The following is a 20,312-nucleotide window of genomic DNA, read 5'->3' as shown; positions in this document are numbered from 1 at the left end:
AGCCTGGCTCCATACAGCTGTCTTGTCATGATGGGCTGGACCACATTTGACCATGTCTCTTACCTTTTGTTTAAACCTAACGCTCATGTTAGGACTCCAAAGATGGCCTTGGCAGCAGTGGGGGAGAGAAGTGGACCTATTTGCTCCCTCCCCAGGGGAGTCACACTGAACAAAGCTCCCTTTCCTACTTTACACTATGGCTTGTTTAACAGACTTATTCAAGGAAGGCAGCTGAGCCCTGCCTGTTAAGGACCTTGGTCTGAGGGTGTCACCCATGGCCCAGGGGTGGCAAGGCCCTGCTTTGACAGTAGCTAGTCCCTGACTTCACAAGAGAATTTGGGCTCCATCCAAATTGCTCTTCTCGATGACTTCATCTCTAACACATGTCACTGGCCTGGGTCCATGAAACCTGGCCTTGACTGCAGATCCAGGACACCAGGGCAGGTAAGAACAGACCAGCCATCTTCTGTGTCCTTCCCAGACGAGAACTCCAGGTCAGGTCCCCATCAGGGAAGGCGCTGGGGAAGAATCCGAATATCAAGGCTGTCTGTCACCAAGCTACAGGCAAGGGGCAAGCTGGGGGCTGATAGACAGACAACTCGAGGATGAGGGACGGTACCTGCCACATTTCCCATGTGAGGGCAGAGGAGGGGAAGTTACCAGATGGCCACCCACTGTGAGGTACATGTGACTCAGAGTCCCACCCTCAGTGACCATCAGGTCCCAGAGAAGCTGCGGGCATCCGCCTACCCTCCTGTCCTGGCAGAGCTGCCCATCTGCTTTCCACACCTTTGGTCTTCGCCTTCACTGCTGTGCGGAAGGTTCAAGCTGCCTTCCCCTCCCCACAAAGCCCTCTTGGTAACTCTCCTGCACGCGCAGTTTCATCCCGAGAGCTCCAGCTCTTCTGACAGCCTATGGCACACCTGAGTGGCCCCCACCACGGCCCATATAGCAAAGAGCTACCAGGAGCAAACGTGGATCAGCTTGAAGAAACTGCAAGCCTTAGCTAGCCCTACCTGCCTAGCCCGGGGCAGCTCAGCCCCCAAGATCTGCTTGTCCCACTCAACACGGCCAGGACCGGCTTCCCGCTGGCCTTCCCAGGAGGCATCTGCGCAATGAGGAGTCCTTGATCTTCGATCCTATCATCTAGACCACAGGAACTGACATCTTCAGGGCTCTTGTGTCCACAGGGACCTCAAGCCAGTTTCAGTTCCTAACTACATCCCTGTCCCTCATGTGTTCTGTCCTTCACGGGACTCCCTGGCTTGCCTCTAAATTCTCCTCAGCCCCTTCAGCAAACACCAAGACATTTTTCCAGTGGAAAAATAGCCCCCCCACCCCCATCCTCCACCCCCAGTAATAGCTGCCCTCATCTCCATTTGCCTTGATCCCGGAGAAAGAGCCCAGTTCCCCCAGACGTCCCGCACTGTGCCTGAGAACATTCGGGAAGGACAGTTCACACTCCAGGAAGCGGTCGGCAGCCGGCATGGCTACTCTTCCTTTATTAAAAGGGCACTGTTGGCTTGGGTTCAGGTCTACAGTGACTTTCTTCATCCCACCCTGTTGCTGTGGTACTCTTCAGGCGAGGATCGAGCAAAGCAGTCACATGATGCAGGGGAGCAGCAGATGGCTCACACAGCCCTCACTCCATGAAGAGAAACTGGGTACAGACCTGGAACAAAACCCCCTGGACCTCCTTGGGCAACAGGACCTGAAAGGCCCCAGCTGGCCACGGAGCCCCTTCCGGCCCGCCGGTCCTGCCGACTGCAGGGAAGGCTGGAAGCACTCTTAGGACTCCCAGTCATCCTCATCCTCGTCTCCCACGGGCTGCTGCGGGGGCGGCAGAGGGGGGATGGAGTCTGACATCCGGCTGAAGGCTCCACCAGGCCCCTCGCTGGTTCCAGTGCTGGGTCCTTTTCCAGAAATACCTGGGAGGGAGAGGCGATGAGAGAGGGGTGGGGGCAGGGCGGCCACTTCACCAGCCCCTGAAGACAGAGATGCACGAGATGCCTACCTTTGCGCCTCATGACCAGCTTGTTAAAGAGATCTGACATCAAGTCCCCGCCTTGGCTGGTGGCCCTCACTGCAGTGGGAGAGCGAAGGGTGAGGGAAGAAGAGACCAAGCACGGTATTAGGTAGTGTCAAGGACAGTCGTACACTGGGCTCACCTGCCCCCTGCGGCACTCCCACACCCGCTCCCTTGCCATGGCATGCCCATGGCCCAGGCCTGCCTTCATGTCTCAGTTCTCGGTACCCCTGTGTGGATAAGCAACACAGGCTCAAAGAGGCCAGGCTATATTGACAGACAGTCACAAAGCGGGTCAGAAGATCCGTGATGCAAACCCAGGGCATCTGACACTTTACACACATTAACTAGGATGCCACGAGCAAGGGTTCTTGGCAGACATAAGGCCTTATCCTCAGGATGGATAAGGATCAGTCCTCTGTCTCAGCTCTGAGGACTTCAGGTTCCCTTGGACAATGCTTGTCAAAGTTCTACTTCCTCACGGCTTCAGCTGGGAGAGCTCAAAGACGGGAAAGCTTCTCCCAGCGAACCCACGGCCCAGGCCAGAGGGACAAGGGTACCTATCAGGGTAGCCACAAGGGACTTCCTGTGGGTTGACCGGGAGCCTGGCTGCTACAGCAGACCCTTGGTGCCCTCACCTTGCTCCTGCTCCTTCTGTTTCTTCTTCTCCAGCTTGCGCTCCTTCACACTCCGCAGCTTGGCCTTGCCAATGCCCCCAGCTTGGCGGATGGACTCAAGCAGAGTGGCCCGGCCACTGGAGGGGTCAACCACCTCCTTAGGAGCTCCTTGGACAGAGGCTGTAAGGAGAAGGGTAAAGGATTGCTCAGCATTGCAAGATGAGGAAAGCTGCCCAGCCTGAGGCTGGAGGTGACTTCAGGATCCTGGCAAACGGAGGGGCCTATCATCCACAGGGAAGCCCAGCTGTGGAACTGTGGCTGCTAGGACTATGCAGTATGGTCTTGGATCTGCAGACAATGAGCTGAGGGGCCTCATGTCTAGGCATCTCTCCTCCCTCTTCACCCCCTATTTCGACGACACTCTGCATACATAGCACAGAAACCACTCCATCAACCCTGTAAGACGAGGTAGGTATCCACAATGAGAACTCTGCAGACCCCGGACCTGGGAACAAACGACCTCCAGAGAAGTCTTTGGGGATCCAACATGAGAAAGCTGGGGGTCCTATTAATGAGGGCCGGCCGCGTGAACCCCATCTGCACTGCCCCTACCTGAGTGGGCCACGCTGCTGCTAGTGTCTTCTTCCCTGGCAGCCTGGCCGGGTGCAGCCGCCACTTCAGGGAACACTGGTGGTTGGGGGGTACTGACCACCACCGTGGGAGCTGGGGGAGGGGGTGGGGGAGGTGGCGGTGGCGGCGGCGCTGCCAGCAGCACTCCGTCCTGTAGCTCTGTAAGGAAAGTGAGAATGTGCGAGGAGTCAGGGAAGGAGCCAGCAAGGGCTCTCTGGCTCAGTCCCACCCTGGGGCCTAGCTCACCTGGCTGGAAAGGTTCAGCTACCTCTGTGTGGAAGGCGGGCAGTTCTGGGATGGCACCAGGAGCGGAGGGGGCAATGCCAGGGCCCAGGTCCGCACTGTACATGAGGTCATCTGCGATGCCAGGCAGGTCAGGTAGGTAGGACGGCACGTCGATCTCAGGAACTTGACCCAGGTCTGGCACATAGAAGTAGTTTTCCGGAGCCTGCGGGGTCAGGTGGTATGTACAGGACGTGTGACGGCTCTGCCAGGGCACAGGCCCCACGCTGTAACTGCAGGGCGGGCAGCACACATGGACCCACGCAGCTGGGTAGGCAGAGGCTGAATGGCGCCCTTCCTGGAGCGGCCCCCCGGCAGGGCTCGTCTGTCCAAGCAGTCCACCTCACCTGCCGCTCCAGCTGCTCTCTCTTGCTGATGGACAGAGGGGCGTCAAACAACTTCTCCTCTTCTGTGCCCAGCATCATGTGGGTTTTTGTTACTGCGCCAGCCAGAGGGTCCAGGAAAACATACTTCTTGTACCTGTGGAGCGGGCTGGGTCAGGAGGCCATCACCCGTCCCGGCACCAGGCAGGCTCCTGACCACTCCCCCCCCCCCCCTTCCCACTGCGTTTGTCCTTTGGATACCCAGGTCTTAGAAGCCAAATCAAACTTGTCAGTCCTGAGAACTGTACCAGGCTCAGGCCCCTGAAGCTCCCTAAGCAAGGCCTCCCTCCCTCCCTCCCTCCCTCCCTCCCTCCCTCCCCTCTTCCCGCCGGCTCTCGCTTGGCCGTACAGATTTTCCGTGGTGTTGAAGAGCAGCAGGGAGCTGATGGAGCTGATGTTGCTGGGAAGACCCCCAAGTCCCTCCTCCGCTTCATCCTCAGGCTCCGACTTGGTGTTCACACACACAGGAAAGTATTTCAGCTTCTCCTGGGGCAGGATCAGAGGGGACGGGGTTTTAGCACCAGGCTTACGGACCCAGGACCGTCCCGTCTGTGGTCAGCCTTCAGTCCCTGCTTCCCAGCAGCCATGGGTGACAGGCAGGTGGCACTCAGACCTGCAGGGCCCGCTCGTCCAGTGGGCGGTGCTTGCTCTGGATCCTGTAACGGGGTCTTCTCTGCAGACCAGGGTCGAGGGCACCGGTAAAGATGGAGTCATATTCCTGCAGGCGCTCTGGTGCTGGGTACTTGGCACTAGAGAAGACCTGCAGATTCAGAGTCGGCGCTAAGAATGGGGTGACCATGGACAGGAGGAGGGCGAGGTGCAGCTGAACAGCAGGGGTACAGGAAGATCAAGGCCCCGGCCACAGAACACAGACGTCATGGCCTACCTTGATGGCCTTCTTGCTGCCCTTGATCTTGTCTATCTTAGCCTGGGCCAAGGAGACCCTCTCCCTAATGGCCTGCAGCTGGCGCCGACTCAGCTCTACTCGCTGGGAGATCCTACCAGAGAAAAGTGTAGAGATGGGGGCTACTTCAAGTTCTGTAGTCTCTGTGCACCTGTGCCAACCGCAGACCTGAGCCTGGCCAAGTCCCGGGCTTAAGGGCTCAGCACACTACAACCTGCCTATTGGACTGGTCTTAAAGACTAAGGCTGGCAGACCTCTGTCTGCCCCGATTATTCAGCCCAAGGGGTCTAGGAACTCTTTGCCATGAGCTCTAGACAGAGAAGGACAGCCACTGTGGCTCTAGCTTGGTGCCCACGTATGCCATCTGAAACCTATGACTCGTGGAGTTTATAAACCTCGGGGCAAGAAGACAGTTGTGACAGTAGCTGCTACACACAAGTACTAGCAACTGACAGTTGACAATGTCTGCAGCCACACCTACCCTTGGTGGTCACGTGGTGCTGACAGACTTCTGGTCTCTGCAGAGAAGAAAGTAAGTGCGACCAGGCCAATGGCCTCTCCTAGATTCACCTCCAGCAGATGAGGAATTGCCCTACACACTGTGGGTGGCTCACGGAATACATACCAAGTCCCAGTGTTGGCTTACGAGACTTGCTCAGCCCCACCCCTAGCCTGTGCCATGCTCTCCAGAGTGAGGGGTGGGCACAACTGTGCCAAGTATCCTGATGTGCACTGACATGCCAAACCCAGTGTTGCCTTGGGTCTCTGAACCAAACAGAATACGGAGTGAGACTCACGGGACCAAGCCCTTCCGTTCATTAAAGCCTTTCCTCACCAGAGCTTCCCTGACCAGACTGAAAACCTGTCCCAGGCACTTCCCAGGCCCAGCCTGCTTGCTCTTCCCCACAATCCCTGGTGTCTCTTGCGCACACTAAAGGCCAGGCCTTCTTTATTGCCTACCATACTTTAGTCTTACAGGCTGCCTGGCACAGACGCATCCCCAGGGACTCACGGTGCACCCATGTGGTTCCCACTCAATGCGTGTAAACTTTGCAAACACTTCCCCACACCTCTGAACCACAGTAGGTCTATCTCCCCGTGACGCTGATTCTGACCACATGTGTAACAGGATGGTGTTCTCTCAATGCTCTTCGTCTCCCCAGCCACCAAGAATACCAGCTCCTGCTTGTGACCCCTTCTCCAGAGCAGGCCTCTGATCTGAGCATTAGCCCTATGAAGCCAGGATGCACTGCAGCTCAAACTGTCAGTCAAAATACACCCACAGGTCGCTTCTGACAGGATATTTTATCAGAGCAGCAGGAAAAGTAACTTAGGCACCGCCATCTCCAATGACGCCTCTGGCTTAGAGCACACCACGATTAACAAGGCTCTGCAGGAGAATGAAAACATGGCCAGGAGGGTCTCTAGACAACCAGCCCCCAATTCCCCATGAATCCAGGCAAATCCCACCTTTGCAGGGCGTCACTGACGATGTACCCACCAGGGGACTGATGGAGCACTTCCCCCTCAATCCTCTGCCCATCTGTTCTCCCATCTCCCCACAAAGAGAACTGCCACCTCCCCACACCCTAGCAAGCCCCTACAGCATGCTGACACCGGACTCCTGCCTTTGGTGAATGTCCTCTACTCACTCAGGTAGTTCTGAGCAGCCTGTCAATTACTTAGAAGCTGACTGTCTCCTCGTGGAACCCTGTAGTTGCCAGGTGCCGCTTGGGGAGAAGAGAAGAACACAGGAAGTGAGGGCCAGGGGACGGGGAAGAAAGGAACCAAGAGAGAGGGAGAAACAAGAGGAAAGAAAGGAAGAGGCAGGAAGAAGGATGAAAGAGAGCAGGAGGAGGAACTGAGGGGGTTGCTGCTTTGGGGGACATGGCTGGGCCTGTGCTATTCACAGACTCTTGTCTAGTACACCGTGGACATCAATCCCAGCTCCTTCTGAGTCTATCTGTCACATTTAGGGTTTCTATTGCTGTGAAGAGACGCCATGACCACGGCAGCTCTTACAAAGGAAAACGTTCAACTGGGGTGGCAGCTTACGGTTTCAGAGGTTCAGTCCATTATCACCATGGCGGGGAGCAGGGCAGCACACAGGCAGACATGGTGCTGGCTACATCTTGACCAGAAGGCAACAGGAAGGACTGTGACACTGGGCAGCACCTTGAGCATATATCAGACCTCAAAGCCCGCCTCCACAGTGACACACTTCCTCCAACAAGACCACACCTACTCTAACAAGGCCACACTTCCTAGTAGTGCCACTCCCTTTGGGGGGGATTTTCTTTCAAATGACCACAGTATCTAAGCTGTGGGAGGCATTACATTGTTGTGTGAGTATCTTAGAGCATGGGTTCCCCACGGTTGAGGGGAGGGGCCCTCTGTAGAAGCAGCTAGAGAAATCCCCAGAGGTTCTAGCCCTTCTCTCTGCCAAGTTCCTGCTGTGGCACGCAGGAGGGAAGGCCTGCTTCTCAGCGCTGATAAGAAACCTGTGAGGAGTACCATCCTGTGCACTGCCCACAATCAGCTGATGCCAGGGCCCGGCAGAGTGGCTAGGCTTTTTCCACTCACCTGTCTGTCTGTTCTCGGTTCCCAAGCAGGTGGGCCATGTAGAAGGGGTAAGGTGCTGAGCTCATCCTCGCTGCTCCACAGGACCAAGTGTAAAAAGTCCCGTGGGTTGTGGATTGCTCAGCAGGGGGCAAATGGATGAACTCACCACCCCATCCCTCACTGACTCCTCCTCCCCCCCAGTCCCCACTTCCCACCCCCACTGCTCCATTCTTTATCCTGCTCCCGTGGAGATGATGTTTCTTCTTCTTCTCCGGTCCTCTCTGCTTCCCAGGCTGGAGCTACAGCCCTGGCCCGGTCTTGACCTCCATCCTTAACTGTGCAGGCTGATCCTGGGGCCCGACCACTCCCCGTTTTGTCCTTCCCAAACTCTTCTGCCCCACTATTTTCTGTTTAGGAACCTCACATGGTTCTGTGAATCTCCAGGACAAATCATGAAGTCCTGTCCAACTACAAGAACCCCAGTGGACCTCAACTCACAGGTCTCAACTGTTCACTCAGAGCCCTGCTTCCGGCCAAGCTTCCTGCCTGAAGTCTTCCCACAGTGTGACTGAGGACACAGAAGAACAGTAGGCAAAGTTCCCAAGGCTCACAGCCATCTTTTTCCTCTTTGACACAAAAGAGCTGCCAATGTGTTAGAAGCCAAAATGCCTGCAACCTCAAGCCCATTTACTATCCCCACACGGCAGGCAGGACCGCTTTCTCTGCAGCCTACAAAAGACCGTACTGCAGACTGCATTCAGTCTGGCTAAGCCCGGAACCCCCATTTCCAACTCTATCAGATGCCGTTTGTACTCAGATCCGAAACCCGATCCACACACCCTCTCCCTTCCCCTGAACTCAGCCTGGGTGAGACTTCCCTCCTAATTGGAGCAACATTCATTTTCTTTGTGAAATGTGTCACTCACACAAGCCATTTCAATCCCAAGCTGCAGGTGGATTTTACCCAGGACTCTAGAGGGGTGCTGTGGCCTGGGGCCACGCTGAGCAGTATGTGACAACCCCTTGCTAGCAGCCCTTGAATGTGGAGGCAAATCCAGGCAGGCCATAAGGGCTGGTGCTACATTTACAGGACATGCTGGTACCGGGAAAAACTTGTTTCCTGCTGGACCCGAGTCTGAGTTTGGAAGCTCTGCCTTCACTGGCAGACATGACACCACTAGACCAAGCCCCGTCTGTGAACAGAGACAATCTAGAAGATGCAAGTGGGGAGGGGAGGGGTGTGGAGGGGGGCCATGATGGCATCATTCAAGCCTTTTGTTGCAAAAGCCTGATCTATTTATTCATCACTTACTTTTAGCAGAACCTCATTTGGACAGTTCTGATGGTCAAATTATTTTTCTCTTCTCTAGATCCCTGAAAAACTATAGCACTTCCCCTGCTTTCTTACTCTAAGTCCTAAGCTTCTAGAGGAAACCACGTCTTATATCTTTTGTGACCCCTGGTGCCTAGCTGGAAGAGAGGCACATGATAGGAGGTGGATGGGGTACCCGAGACTGTCAACTTACATACATACGTGTGCCCTTGAAGGGGACACAAGAATCCCAGCCTCTGCCTGCTTCTTTACTTTCTGGACTCCGTGACTTCAGTCACCCTCTTGTCCCACACTGCCTCCAAGAAGCACTGTGCTACTGATGAGCAGCGTGGCCAACGACCAGACGAAAGTCCCAACTATGAGCCCAGATAAACCTGTTCTCCTTTAAGTGGACAGTCTCGGGTATTTTGTCACTAGGAAACTGACAGACACAAATTCAACACCAGCCAAGATGGCGGTGAAGGCCCTACTCCCCCTCCAGCTTTGCGCCGCTCCAGTTACCCCGACCCCTTTCTGGCCCTTCCCACCTTAGGGCCGCCACTCACTTTCTCTTCAGGGACTGTCAATCCTCCTGGCCTGTCTGCCTCTCAGGCTTTACCATAAAATGTTACTTCTCACACCCCCCTTCCCGATCCCTCTAGACAGACCCCTGTGGTGGGTAGCCATTCCAGCCTTGATCTGGAAGTTCCAACCCCCACTGAGGCTTCGGTAACTGTCACGCCTACAGGTGAGGCCAAGAGAGGACCCTGAAGACCCAAGATCCGGATGCGCTGGCTCTCTTGGTTCCTGGACCCTGGATGCTGGAGGTAGACCAGGCAGAGTTCTCCAGAGAACACCACCAGACTGCGCCACACCTTTCCTAGATCCTGTAGCCTATCCTTTCACTTGTAAGTTACCCCACAAAATAAACCTCCCTTTTAACTACGTGGAGTTGCCTTAATCTTTTAACCAACAGACCCCCACTCTACTCCCAGAGACAAAACCCTCCCACCATCTGTAGCCACCCTTCCTGGGCTTAACTCTGCCTGTGTCACCTGATGGAGTTTCTTTGCTTAAATAACAAACAAATATTAAAAAAAAAAAATTATTCTGTGTGTGTATGAGCACACATGCACACGCGCGTGCATGCATGGGGGATGGAGTAGCATGTTCCGTGGGGTGTGTGCAGCAGTCAGATGACACCCTTTCACTCTTTGGGAACCGGTTCTCCCCTTCTACCATGTGGGTTCCCAAGGATGAAACTCTGATCATCAGGGTTGGCAGCAAGTGCCTTAACCCACTTAGTATCCTGCACACTCCCCCACCACACACCCCCGCCGAGTTTCCTGTCTGTGAGAGGTAACCAGGCATGATGACGCACACCTCTAATCCCAGCACCGGGAAGTTGAAAGCAGGAGGATCAGAAGCTTAAGGTCGTCCTCCAGGACACAGCAAGTTCAGGGTCTGACTGGGTCAATGACACTCTATCCCTGCCCCCATCCTCCCCCAAAAAAGGAGGAAGGATAACATGACCTCCTCATAGAATATCCCCAGGGTTAAAAGAATTAATACAGCTAGATCAATGATGGCTAATGCTAAATAAAGATATTTAGTACAACTGTAGTTAACTACTCACCGAATTACTTTCATGTGGCACACCATGATGTTTCAGCCAATGAAGGACCACAGACATGAAGGTATGCCCATCACATCACAACAGAGCAGAAAACCTCTCTCCTCCTAACTTACTGAAGGGAATGTTGCCATAATGCAGCACATTAATCCTGGGTTTGAGGATATGCCGGTGAAAACAAACCTCTTGCCTGGCCAGTAGCATAAAGCAGAGCGCGTACAATTACGCACAATATAATATACTTAGTGATGCTAATAAACGAGATGCGCTGGCTTCTGTCTTTACTGTAGTATAATTGCTACTGTTACTTTAGAGTATATTCTATCTACTCAGGGAGGTCTGCTGTTATTGTCATATGCCAGCAGCAGATCCACCATCTCAATTTTACTGTGTTAATTGATAACATCACCTACAGTGGATGGCCAAGCCACCTGCATCTGTGTAGCCAACCCTCTTGTCCAGACAAGGGCAAAACCATCCAGTGACCCACTCCTCAGGTCATGGTTGGAGTTAAGGAAGGCATGACAGCACTCAGGTCTGTCATCCCGGACAGAGTTTATGCAGAGTTGAAAGGGGACACGGGCACACTCGGGGCACAGGACTCTGAGCACCCAACACTGAGTCAGTGCAAGCTGACTGCAGGAGTCAGTGCAGCCCGTGGTCTGGCGGGAAGGACACAGTGGCCCCACAGGAAGACTAAGGGGCTGCGTTAGACAGTAAGTGGTGGTGAGCCCTCAGGAACTCACAGGGTTTCCCTCACACCCTTTCCACGCTGGGGTAACTAGTTGGATCGTTAAGGAGGTGGTCTGCAGAAGGTGCGTTCCTAGGGCTGCAGAGAAGGCTGCTGAGGAAAGGGGTGGCCCTCTACCAGGTCAGCCGGGTAGCAGGTCCCACCTGCTGAAGATGTCTCCAGAGATGTTCTGTAGGTGCTGCAGGGCGTCTGCCACTTGCTGGATGGCCTCCTCACGTCGCAGGTCCGGCTGGATGAGGGGCACTTCGTAAGGCTGACCGGCCAAGGAGTGCTGGGTCTGCACGGGTGTCATGATGCCTGTGGGTAGGAACGAACACATCAAGAACATAGTCCCACGGTCACTCTGTCTACCTCCTAGCCACAAGACAAGGTGGTCATGTCACACTCCTGTAACCCTAGCACGTGGGAGGTAGAGGCAGGAGCTGCTGTTCAAGGCCATCTTCTGATACATAGGAAGTTCAAGACCAGCCTGGGCTACATGAGACACTACTGGGGGGTGGGTCATACAAAGGAGCTGATTTCTACACAGCTTTACTGTATGTGAGTATCATGGGAGGCAGAGGCCTAGATAAGAAGATTAAGGGCAATGGCGGGAATTCCTAACTGGCAGAGTAGAGTTGAGAAAAACTGGGACAGACTGTGACCTTACTCCCAGGGTACCCTGCTAAGCACTGTACTTAACACATCAGTTCACCTCCACTCCCAAGCTCAGACATCACAACCACAGCTGCAGAGCACAAAAGAGACAGACGGGAAGCAGAGAATGGATGGGGTCACGCAAAGCTACTGCTCAGCTGTCTCCAGACTAAAAACGCAGACACATGACCCTTGGGTGGCGTGGACCGAGTCCAGCATGCCAACACTGCGGATCACAACTCTCCACCACGTTTACTTTCACTTTTTTTTTAATTTATTATGTATACAGTATTCTGTCTACATGTATGCCAGCATGCCAGAAGAGGGCGCTAGATCTCATTATGAGTGGTTGTGAGCCACCATGTGGTTGCTGGGAATTGAACTCAGGACCTCTGGAAGAGCAGCCAGTGCTCTTAAGCCCTGAGCCATCTCTCCAGCCCCTTACTTTCACTGTTAGTGATTCTCATTACGTGTCATGGGAGCTTCCTTATGCCTCTTCCTTTGTGAGCTTTGTGGGAGCTTTGGTAAAGGACGAGACTATATTCAATGGCAGGCTCTTTAGACAAAGTAATTCTTTGGAAAAATAATCCCCACCACTGTGGAACCATGCAGCATGATAACTCTGCTTCTGCCCCACACAGGACTCCCCACTGTGCCCCTCCCCCATTACACCAGGAATAGAGAAGTTAAAGGTTTACTACCTGGGCATACCTGGTCCCGTGAATGAAAAACACACCATCTAGAGAAACAGGGGGGCCCAGAGCAAAAGCCTGAGGCCATTGAGGGCAAGAGTTCAGTTAGTAAGTATAGAATAGTGCCCAGGATTGGTGGCTTACTGGATGAATGGCAAGATCTGGCCTGTCCAACGGGGAACAGATTCTGTTAAGAGGTTAGACTGGCTTGCTCCCCCTCTGCCATATACAGGGGCATACATTGAAGGAATCAGAATGGCCTGGTACAATGAAAAAAGATTAAGATGTCAGGGCCTTCCCTTTGGGGAGCACATGAGGGAGATAGGCCCATATTATATGACCAAGACGTAAAGGAATACCATTAGGAAACGGCGCAAGCTTGTTGTGCTACGCGGCACAAACGCTGCCTCACGCCCCTTGAAGAATGAAAGCTGCTCTTACAGGTTTGTTTCTCGGAAATCAGTGTCTGGAACCGTGCAGGAGGAAGTGTAAGAGGGCACCTGGCGGGGTTACTGAACCTTAGAGGGCAATAGGTATTTAGAGTCTTGTTAAACTTCCTATTTTGTGTTTGTTTGGTTTTGGTTTTTCGAGATAGGCTTTTTCTATCTAACAGCTCTGGCTGTCCTGGAACTCACTTTGTAGCCCAGGCTGCCCTAGAACTCAAAGATCTGCCTGCCTCTGCCTCCCAAGTGCTGGGATTAATGGCATGGACCACCACCGCCTGGCTAAAGTTATGGTTTTTTGCTTCAAGAAAACTGCTGTAATGACACTGATGACCACTGTCACCCTGGAACCATTAAGCATGCTTTCAACACTGCTTGTGGTTAAACTACAATGCAATTATAGTGTAAAAGGTGCAGCCTGTCAACTACGTTCATAGCAGCACTATTCGTAATAGCCAGAACCTGGAAACAACCTAGATGCCCGTCAACTGAAGAATGGATTAAGAAAATGTGGTACATATACACAATGGAGTACTACTCAGCAGAGAAAAACAATGGCATCATGAAATTTGCAGGCAAATGGATGGAACTAGCAAATATCATCCTGAGTGAGGTAACCCAGACCCAGAAGGACAAACATGGCTGTCTGAGGGACTCAGAAGCTGTCCCTGAGACAGATGTCGCAGTGGCTCATGCCTCTGGGAAGAGGGACATCCAGGCTTTGCTCTCCCAGGCCAGAGCCAAGGGGTCCAAAATGTGCAAACACAGGAAAAAGTATCTCCAAACCACAAGACCAGAGTGGTCTATATATTTATTTATGGGTTTAATTAGTCCTGCCCCCTAGTGCCACTAAAGCGGCAATCACACTATAACTGCCACTGATATGATTGGCAAGAGATGTACCGTACAGAATTGATACTGAGGCACTAGGCTATTATAATTAGGGGCAACCCCAGGCTCTCACCAGAAGATAGAGAGGAAGACAATCATTAGGCCTGGCACCAAAGCCCAGATTTCCTCTTAAGCCCTATCCTGGAGCCCTCGATTGCAATGGAGGTGAGTGCCTTTGGGTTTAGTGTGACAGGAAGGACCAGAAGGTTTTAAAAGTGCTGTGGGACTGTGTATAAAACGTTTTATCTTCTCTTACTATGACCCCTTCCATTCCTTAGACTGAGCACTGGCCCTGCTCTCAGTTGTTAGTTCCAGTAATAAAAATCTAGGTATGACCCCGACTGTATCCTAGCAACACCTTCACCAAATTAATATCTATTCTTGGCTCCTCCTGCTGGTCTCCTGGGCTCCTGCTTCTATGCTACTACCTACCTGGCTCTCTCCTACCTCCTTGGGCCGAGATTCGTCCAGATCTGATCCTTCCACCCTTTAGCGTTTTCTTGACATGGGCTCCTCTTTCCTATTCCAGTGACCAGGACACTCAGCTTCCCAGATCGAAAGCCGCCTTGAGCAACCATCCAAGCCAGTGTGGCTCCTCATTCTGCCCTTGCACTTATCAGATCACTAAGAGGGAGAGAGCCGCTCCACAACCATCCAGGAACCTAACCCTGAGTCCAGAATCTCTCAAAGATGTCTCCTCACCTCTTGCACTGATCTTGAGGCAAGCTTGCTAGCCACGCTGACCTAAATTCAGCCTGAGGTCTCCCATTTTTAACATCCAGAGGGAAAAAAAAATAGAAAGTTCTTTCTGTCACTTGAGCTGAATTCCTGCAACTGAAAGTGTGAGTGTCCGTGCACATGTCCCCGAGGGTAGGACAGACACAGATCCTCTGAACAAGGAAGTAGCAGGTTCACTGGAGAACTAGGACAGTGCACTGTCATCTTGTGTGTACAGACTAGTTAGCTACCAAGTGTCGATCACAACAGACCAGCCAGGCAGACAGACAGACTCAAAAACAACCGCATCCCCCTGTGTGGAGAGTGCTGTGGCGCTGGAATCCACTGGGAAAGACCAAAGACTTGCTTCAAACTTAGAGTGAATGAATTTACTCTTACTGAAGGAAGGCAGCCTTTGAGGCACACAGCATGCCGTGCTGAGCCGGGCAGAAGGAAGGGTTCACAAAGCTGGACATCGGAAGTGGACATTACAATTATCTCTGGACTGCATGGCTGGCAAGAGAACTGTCTAACTCCCCTCAGTGGTTTCTCTTTCCTGCTGCACATAATAAAAACACCACTTCACCCCAGTCCCACAGTGACAAGCAGAAGCAAGTTTACATGAGCAGAAAGCAAGCAGTTAAACATCTCATAGCAGGAGCATCATTAGCCTATTCTTTATTGTTTTTCCAGACAGGGTTTCTCTGTGTAGCTTTGGTGCCTGTCCCGAACTCGCTCTGTAGACCAGGCTGGCCTCGAACTCACAGAGATCCGCCTGGCTCTGCCTCCCGAGTGCTGGCATTAAAGGCGTGTGCTGCCGCTGCCGCTGCCGCTGCCGCTGCCGCTGCCGCTGCCGCTGCCGCTGCCGCTGCCGCTGCCGCTGCCGCTGCCGCTGCCGCTGCCGCCAGGTTCTTATCTCACTTGCAGGCCACTAGGATCTCACAAGCATTCCAGGGCAAAGGTCAACCAATGGCCCTTAAGGAGTGCCTGGTACCATATTAAGTTTCTTTAGCCATCACAGGGGAGCTATGTGTAAATTATTACACAGATCTGGGCACTCTGGGGTGAGTGTCACTAACCGACTGGGATGGAACAGGCAATAACACAGTGCCACCGGGTTAGGGCTGGCTGTCACGTCCCCACAAGAGGGCTAACCCGGGCTGTGAATGTGGTTTTTACTGAGGAACACTGTGGGTTAGGGACATCTGAAAAGTCCCTCCGTGCTACCTGTGGCTATCAGGCATGAGGAACAGCTGGAGTTGGAGCGGAATGGTAAATGACAGCTCATGGTCTCCCTGTAAGAATCCTTGGAGGAGCAGCAAGACACCGAATGATACACAGAAGCAAGTGTGGAAAAGGGCATGAAACCGTGACACCCGTGTCCTCCAGTGAGGTGACACACGCAACGTGAAGCTGGAGAACGATACACAACCAAAGACCTCCAGCTGCAACATCTCATTCCTGTTGGTTCAGGCTGCAATGGTCACATTTGAGATCTAGTGGGTTCAATTAAAATAGGCTGTCAAATTCACCCAATTATTTTCACTGTCAAAAAAATCACATATGCAGCTGGCAGAACCTAATTTCCTTCCTTATCCTTCCCCATGTCCTGTCCTTTAAAGAATTAATTCTCGGCAGGTAAGGGTAGCTGCTGCCACCGGCTGACCTGAGTCAGGTCCCTGGGACCTACATGGTAGATGGAGAGAACCCATGTGGGGGTCCCTGAACCTAAGTTCAGGGCACCATCTGTGTGAGGCCACCATCTGTGTGAGGCCACCTCCCACCTTTTAAAGGGTTCCTATGAGGAGGAGAGAGGAATAAGAAACTTTTAGATAGAAAGGTAGTGGAGAGGAGACCGACAGAAACACAGGATAGCTTCGGGAGGACCTGGATCAAAATTCACTGGCCCCCTCCTGTCTTTTCAAAAGGCCTTTATAACAATGCCCAGGGGCGGGGCAAAAGACCTCCCCCTTGCCATCAAAGCACACTGTACAGCCAAGTGCAGACCTTCCAAACACCTGGGAACCATGCCCATGGTCCCATCATCCCCTTATGCAGCCCTGCTGGGTAAAGCAAGCTCAGATTCTCTGACACTCAGTAATTTGGGCCTCCACAAACCCACTCCCAAAAGTTACCCTCTGACCTTCACATACTCAGCAAGACACACGTACCCACACAACATCACATTTGAACACACAAAAAAATTTAAAAAAATTTTTTTATAGAGTCTGTGTTACTCTTTTTAGGCAAGGCATATCCAAGAATGGGCTTTGGGGTAAGAATCACAATCAATCATGGCATTGTCGTTTTATTATTCTATCTTGTAGCTCTGGACTGTCTTTATCCAGCTCCTCTCAGGAGTAAAGTATGCTATATCACCACTAACAGTAATTACTATTTACAACTACCCTCATCACTAGCTACCACCTACATACCTTAAAGCCTTTCTGCCAGTCCACCTAATCTCCACAACGACCTTCTATTTCTCTTCGTGTCTGGGAATTTATTAGTACTCCCAATTTTAACTAAGGAAATTTGGGCAGACCAAACGACATTTTCAACAATCAAATGCTCAGCTTATGCTAGATATGAGTCAATGATCTCATTCAAGAACTTGTTATCTACCAGTATGTTCTGTCGTTTTTATATATAAAAATGAAAACCATTTGTAAGAGTTCACATTTTTTTTCAGTCCCAATGGTCAGACAGCTTATTTTGAAACCCTGCCCTATGCCCCCTTAGTGGGTGGGTCCTGATGCTAAAGGAAAAACAAGACATTCTGCTCTGAGTCCCAGTGGTCAGTCAGCATTGTTGTTGTAGCTGTTCATCTTCACAATAAACTCTGGAATTAAGTATTGCTATCTACTTTTACAAAGAGGTTGATGGCTATCATCGCTGGAAAAGTCTGGGGTGTCATTTGTGCAGAACGCTATCCTCCAAGCACGTCAGCCACCATCTTCATTGGGCTAACGGTTACTACTTCCAACGTGAAGTTCAAGATAGGCCTGTGGACTTCTGCCATTCTCTCATGGGGGTGGGAGTGAGGTGTCCTGCCCTTCCCGGCCCGGTATGTAAAATTCTTTCCCAGTTGCACATCACCTAGTAGTCGCAGTGTACACACTGGAAAGTTAACTGAGCGGGACTCATCGTCCACGCAGAGTGACTTTCTGGTGATTCCGCTGCTCCGGGGTCACCCACGTTCTGTAAGTAAACGCGGTAAACTCAATGGTTCCCCAAAGATGGCTTTGATGGAACTGTACTTTGGTTTGTCACTGGGGCCCTGTCAGGAGGGGACAGATACCTGTTTGCGTCCCCACCCACAAGGGGAAGTTTCTAAGCCACCATTTAAAACAGATTGAAGGCCACCTACTTCATGGGGGGAAATAACTAGTAGCTGAAAAGATAGAGATGTAGCTGAAAAATAAAAGCACTTTACCAGAAGTCATCTATCTATACGTGAGTTTTGTTCTGAGACATAGTAATTCCTTGCTCCCCGCAAGTGGCTGCAGTTCTGTCTAGGCCTCCAATAATGCCTGCTTACTCATCATTTTGACTTTTTATGTGTCCCATGAACATATAAACAATCCCGAATGAGGGTGTTTCTCTTGTACCTACCCATGTTGATCAATATTCCTTTTTATATTAAACTGACAAGAGACCGTACTCTCCCTCCTCCCCCCCGCCCCCCAGCATGAATGACATGTTTCTAGTGGCAGGCATTTGGCATCTGGTAAATAAACACTGGACTGACCCAGAATCGCCAACGCCCACCATGCGCGTGTCTTCCCGTGCAAACTCATCCTTTCTGAAGTGCCCAGCACCCTGGAGCACATCCTCCTCTCCCCCACCCCTGCTCCCTGGAAACTTCAGGCAGCCAAGGGGTGGGTCTCTACCCTGCAGCCCGAGCCCTGCACGGCACGGCCCGCTCCCCCCGCCCCCCGGCGCCCTCACCCGCCTCCTCCGATCCGCTGCAGGGTCGCTCTGCTCCGGGCCTCGCTGTCACTGCCCGCACCGGCCCGGCCCGCACGCCCGACCGACCCAAGGCGGCGGCGTCACCTGCTCGCCACCGCCCCGCTGCCCGGCAGTCCCGCGCCGCCCGCTTCCGCGCCCCGTTCCGCTCGACCCGCACCCCCGGGTCCTAGTGTCCGCCAACTCGACTCCCCGACTTCCGGCTCTCGGACTTCCGGCTCTCTGGAATGACAGCTGGCACGGCCCAGACCGGGAAGCGGGAAGCCGTCCTACTCTCTGTGTTGGCCCAGGTCTGTGAGCCTCACATCTCTTCTGTTTCCAGCTCCGAGAAGCCCACGCCCTGCCTGTGCCCTACCACAGGACATCAAGTGGAAGTCCCCCAAACGTCCCCTCTCCTCCAGCCGTGCATACTCAATTGGCTTAATACATCTTTTAGAAGATCCTGCTTTTCCTGTCTCAACTTTCTTTAAAAATTCAATATAGAGCCAGGCGGTGGTGGCGCACGCCTTTAATCCCAGAACTCGGAAGGGCAGAGCCAGGCAGATTTCTGTGAGTTCGAGGCCAGCCTGGTCTATAGAGGGAGATCCAGGACAGGCTCCAAAACTACACAGAGAAACCCTGTCCCCAAAAAACCAAAAAAAAAAAAAAAAAAAAAAAAGAAGAAGAAGAAAAACCAAAAAAAAAAAAAAAAAAAAAAAAAGAAGAAGAAGAAGAAGAAGAAAGAAAAAAAAGAAATGCTTTTAAAAGATGTATGTGTAGAGAGCCTTGAGAGATAGCTCAGAGGTTATGAGTGCTAACTCTTCTTACAGAGGATACAAGTTGGGTTCACAGCACCCACTTTGGTCTACTCACAGTCACCTGTAACTCCAGCTCTAGCGGGATCCATTGCTCCCTTCGGCCTTCTTTGGACATGCACACGCGAAGACACAGGTTACTAAGTTACGCTGAGCCACCACCAGCTAGATGTTGTGGCTATCTGTTGCGGAAGGTGATGTGATGCAGGGAAATGATGAGCTATATACTTGCAGGGGGAGCTTCCCCTTGGAATCTGGGAGCAGGGAGTCTTCTGGAAGGCAGAGAGATCTTGCAAGCAGGGTTGATGACACAGCCCTGAGCAGTCATGCCAAGTTGTCCAATCCTCTTGGGGCAGTTCTCAGAACATCATTCTGTACCGTCTGAGGCCAGAGAAACAATGACGGATGAGAGCTGGATGGGTGTACAGCCTTCAGTGCCCTCGTTAGGAGCCAATGCCACTGCTGTGCCCAGTATACCTTCATTCCACAGTACAGACGGGCTGGTTGAGGACCTCAACAGTTGACAAGCTGAAGTTTCTTCTGGTGGTGACATCCTTCATTGCTTTCCTCAGGCTCCATGTTCAAAAGGCTTAAGGTGTGTTTTTGTTTTTTGAAACAATCATATTACGTAGCCCTGGCTTGCCTGCTCGGCGGGACATGCTCTCTGCCACTGGCCACTGCTTTCTCTGCCTCCTCCTTTTTTTGTTTTTCCCTGCTATCTCTTCTGGAAGCTGTTTCTTTATCTGCCTTGCCTTTCGAGTTCCTTGAAGATTCTGACCTGCACTTCTGTCCTTAGGGTTCTCCAGAGTTTTAGAGCCAAGCCTGCCTCTGTTAGAGGGGCCAGGGCGTATACACCAGTCACACCCAGCTCCGATGTGTTCTTTAAAGGAGTAGCAGGGCTAGGGATACATCCCTGTGTCTTGTCACCCAGCTCAAGTGTTCCTCCAGGTAGCCCATCTGTTCCCTCATCAGCCTTCCCACTGTTATGGGCATCTCCTGAGCATTGGTTGCTTTCGCTTTCCTAGAGGACAGACTCAGCCAGGCTGCTAACTCCTTTCTCCTGGGCAGAG

General features: G+C 52.4%; 1 protein-coding gene across 4 annotated transcripts; it reads right to left on the bottom strand.

Annotated features, from left to right (window-relative positions):
• Nucleotides 1-1,469: 1,469 nt before the first annotated feature.
• On the bottom strand, nucleotides 1,470-18,593 carry Washc1 (WASH complex subunit 1). 4 transcript variants are annotated; one of them, XM_076549815.1, is made up of 11 exons: nucleotides 18,536-18,593; nucleotides 11,244-11,397; nucleotides 4,825-4,936; nucleotides 4,552-4,698; nucleotides 4,288-4,424; nucleotides 3,903-4,035; nucleotides 3,520-3,721; nucleotides 3,256-3,432; nucleotides 2,665-2,823; nucleotides 2,015-2,083; nucleotides 1,470-1,928 (listed from the first exon to the last, which is right to left on the bottom strand). In XM_076549815.1, the coding sequence occupies exons 2-11, from the start codon at nucleotides 11,390-11,392 to the stop codon at nucleotides 1,789-1,791; spliced, it is 1,425 nt and encodes a 474-aa protein (XP_076405930.1). In that variant the 5' UTR covers nucleotides 11,393-11,397; nucleotides 18,536-18,593; the 3' UTR covers nucleotides 1,470-1,788. The 4 variants fall into 4 exon arrangements, with proteins under 4 accessions (XP_076405930.1, XP_015846188.2, XP_006997752.2 ...); XM_015990702.3 differs by having other exon boundaries at nucleotides 18,435-18,589; XM_006997690.4 differs by having other exon boundaries at nucleotides 18,431-18,588.
• Nucleotides 18,594-20,312: the final 1,719 nt, after the last annotated feature.

This window comes from Peromyscus maniculatus, chromosome 13 (assembly GCF_049852395.1).
Source record: "Peromyscus maniculatus bairdii isolate BWxNUB_F1_BW_parent chromosome 13, HU_Pman_BW_mat_3.1, whole genome shotgun sequence".
Taxonomy (NCBI): Eukaryota; Metazoa; Chordata; class Mammalia; order Rodentia; family Cricetidae; genus Peromyscus; species Peromyscus maniculatus.
This window is presented reverse-complemented; position numbering and strand designations above follow the sequence as displayed.

Excerpts from the sequence above, each read along its gene's own strand:
- Washc1 (XM_076549813.1), bottom strand. The coding sequence starts at position 15,281 with ATGCCAGCACTCGGGAGGCAGAGCCAGGCGGATCTCT. Across the intron at positions 4,937-11,243 it reads TCTGGAGACATCTTCAGCAG|GATCTCCCAGCGAGTAGAGC; the intron begins GTGGGACCTGCT and ends TTTCTCTGGTAG. Across the intron at positions 2,084-2,664 it reads ACAGAAGGAGCAGGAGCAAG|TGAGGGCCACCAGCCAAGGC; the intron begins GTGAGGGCACCA and ends CTCCCACTGCAG.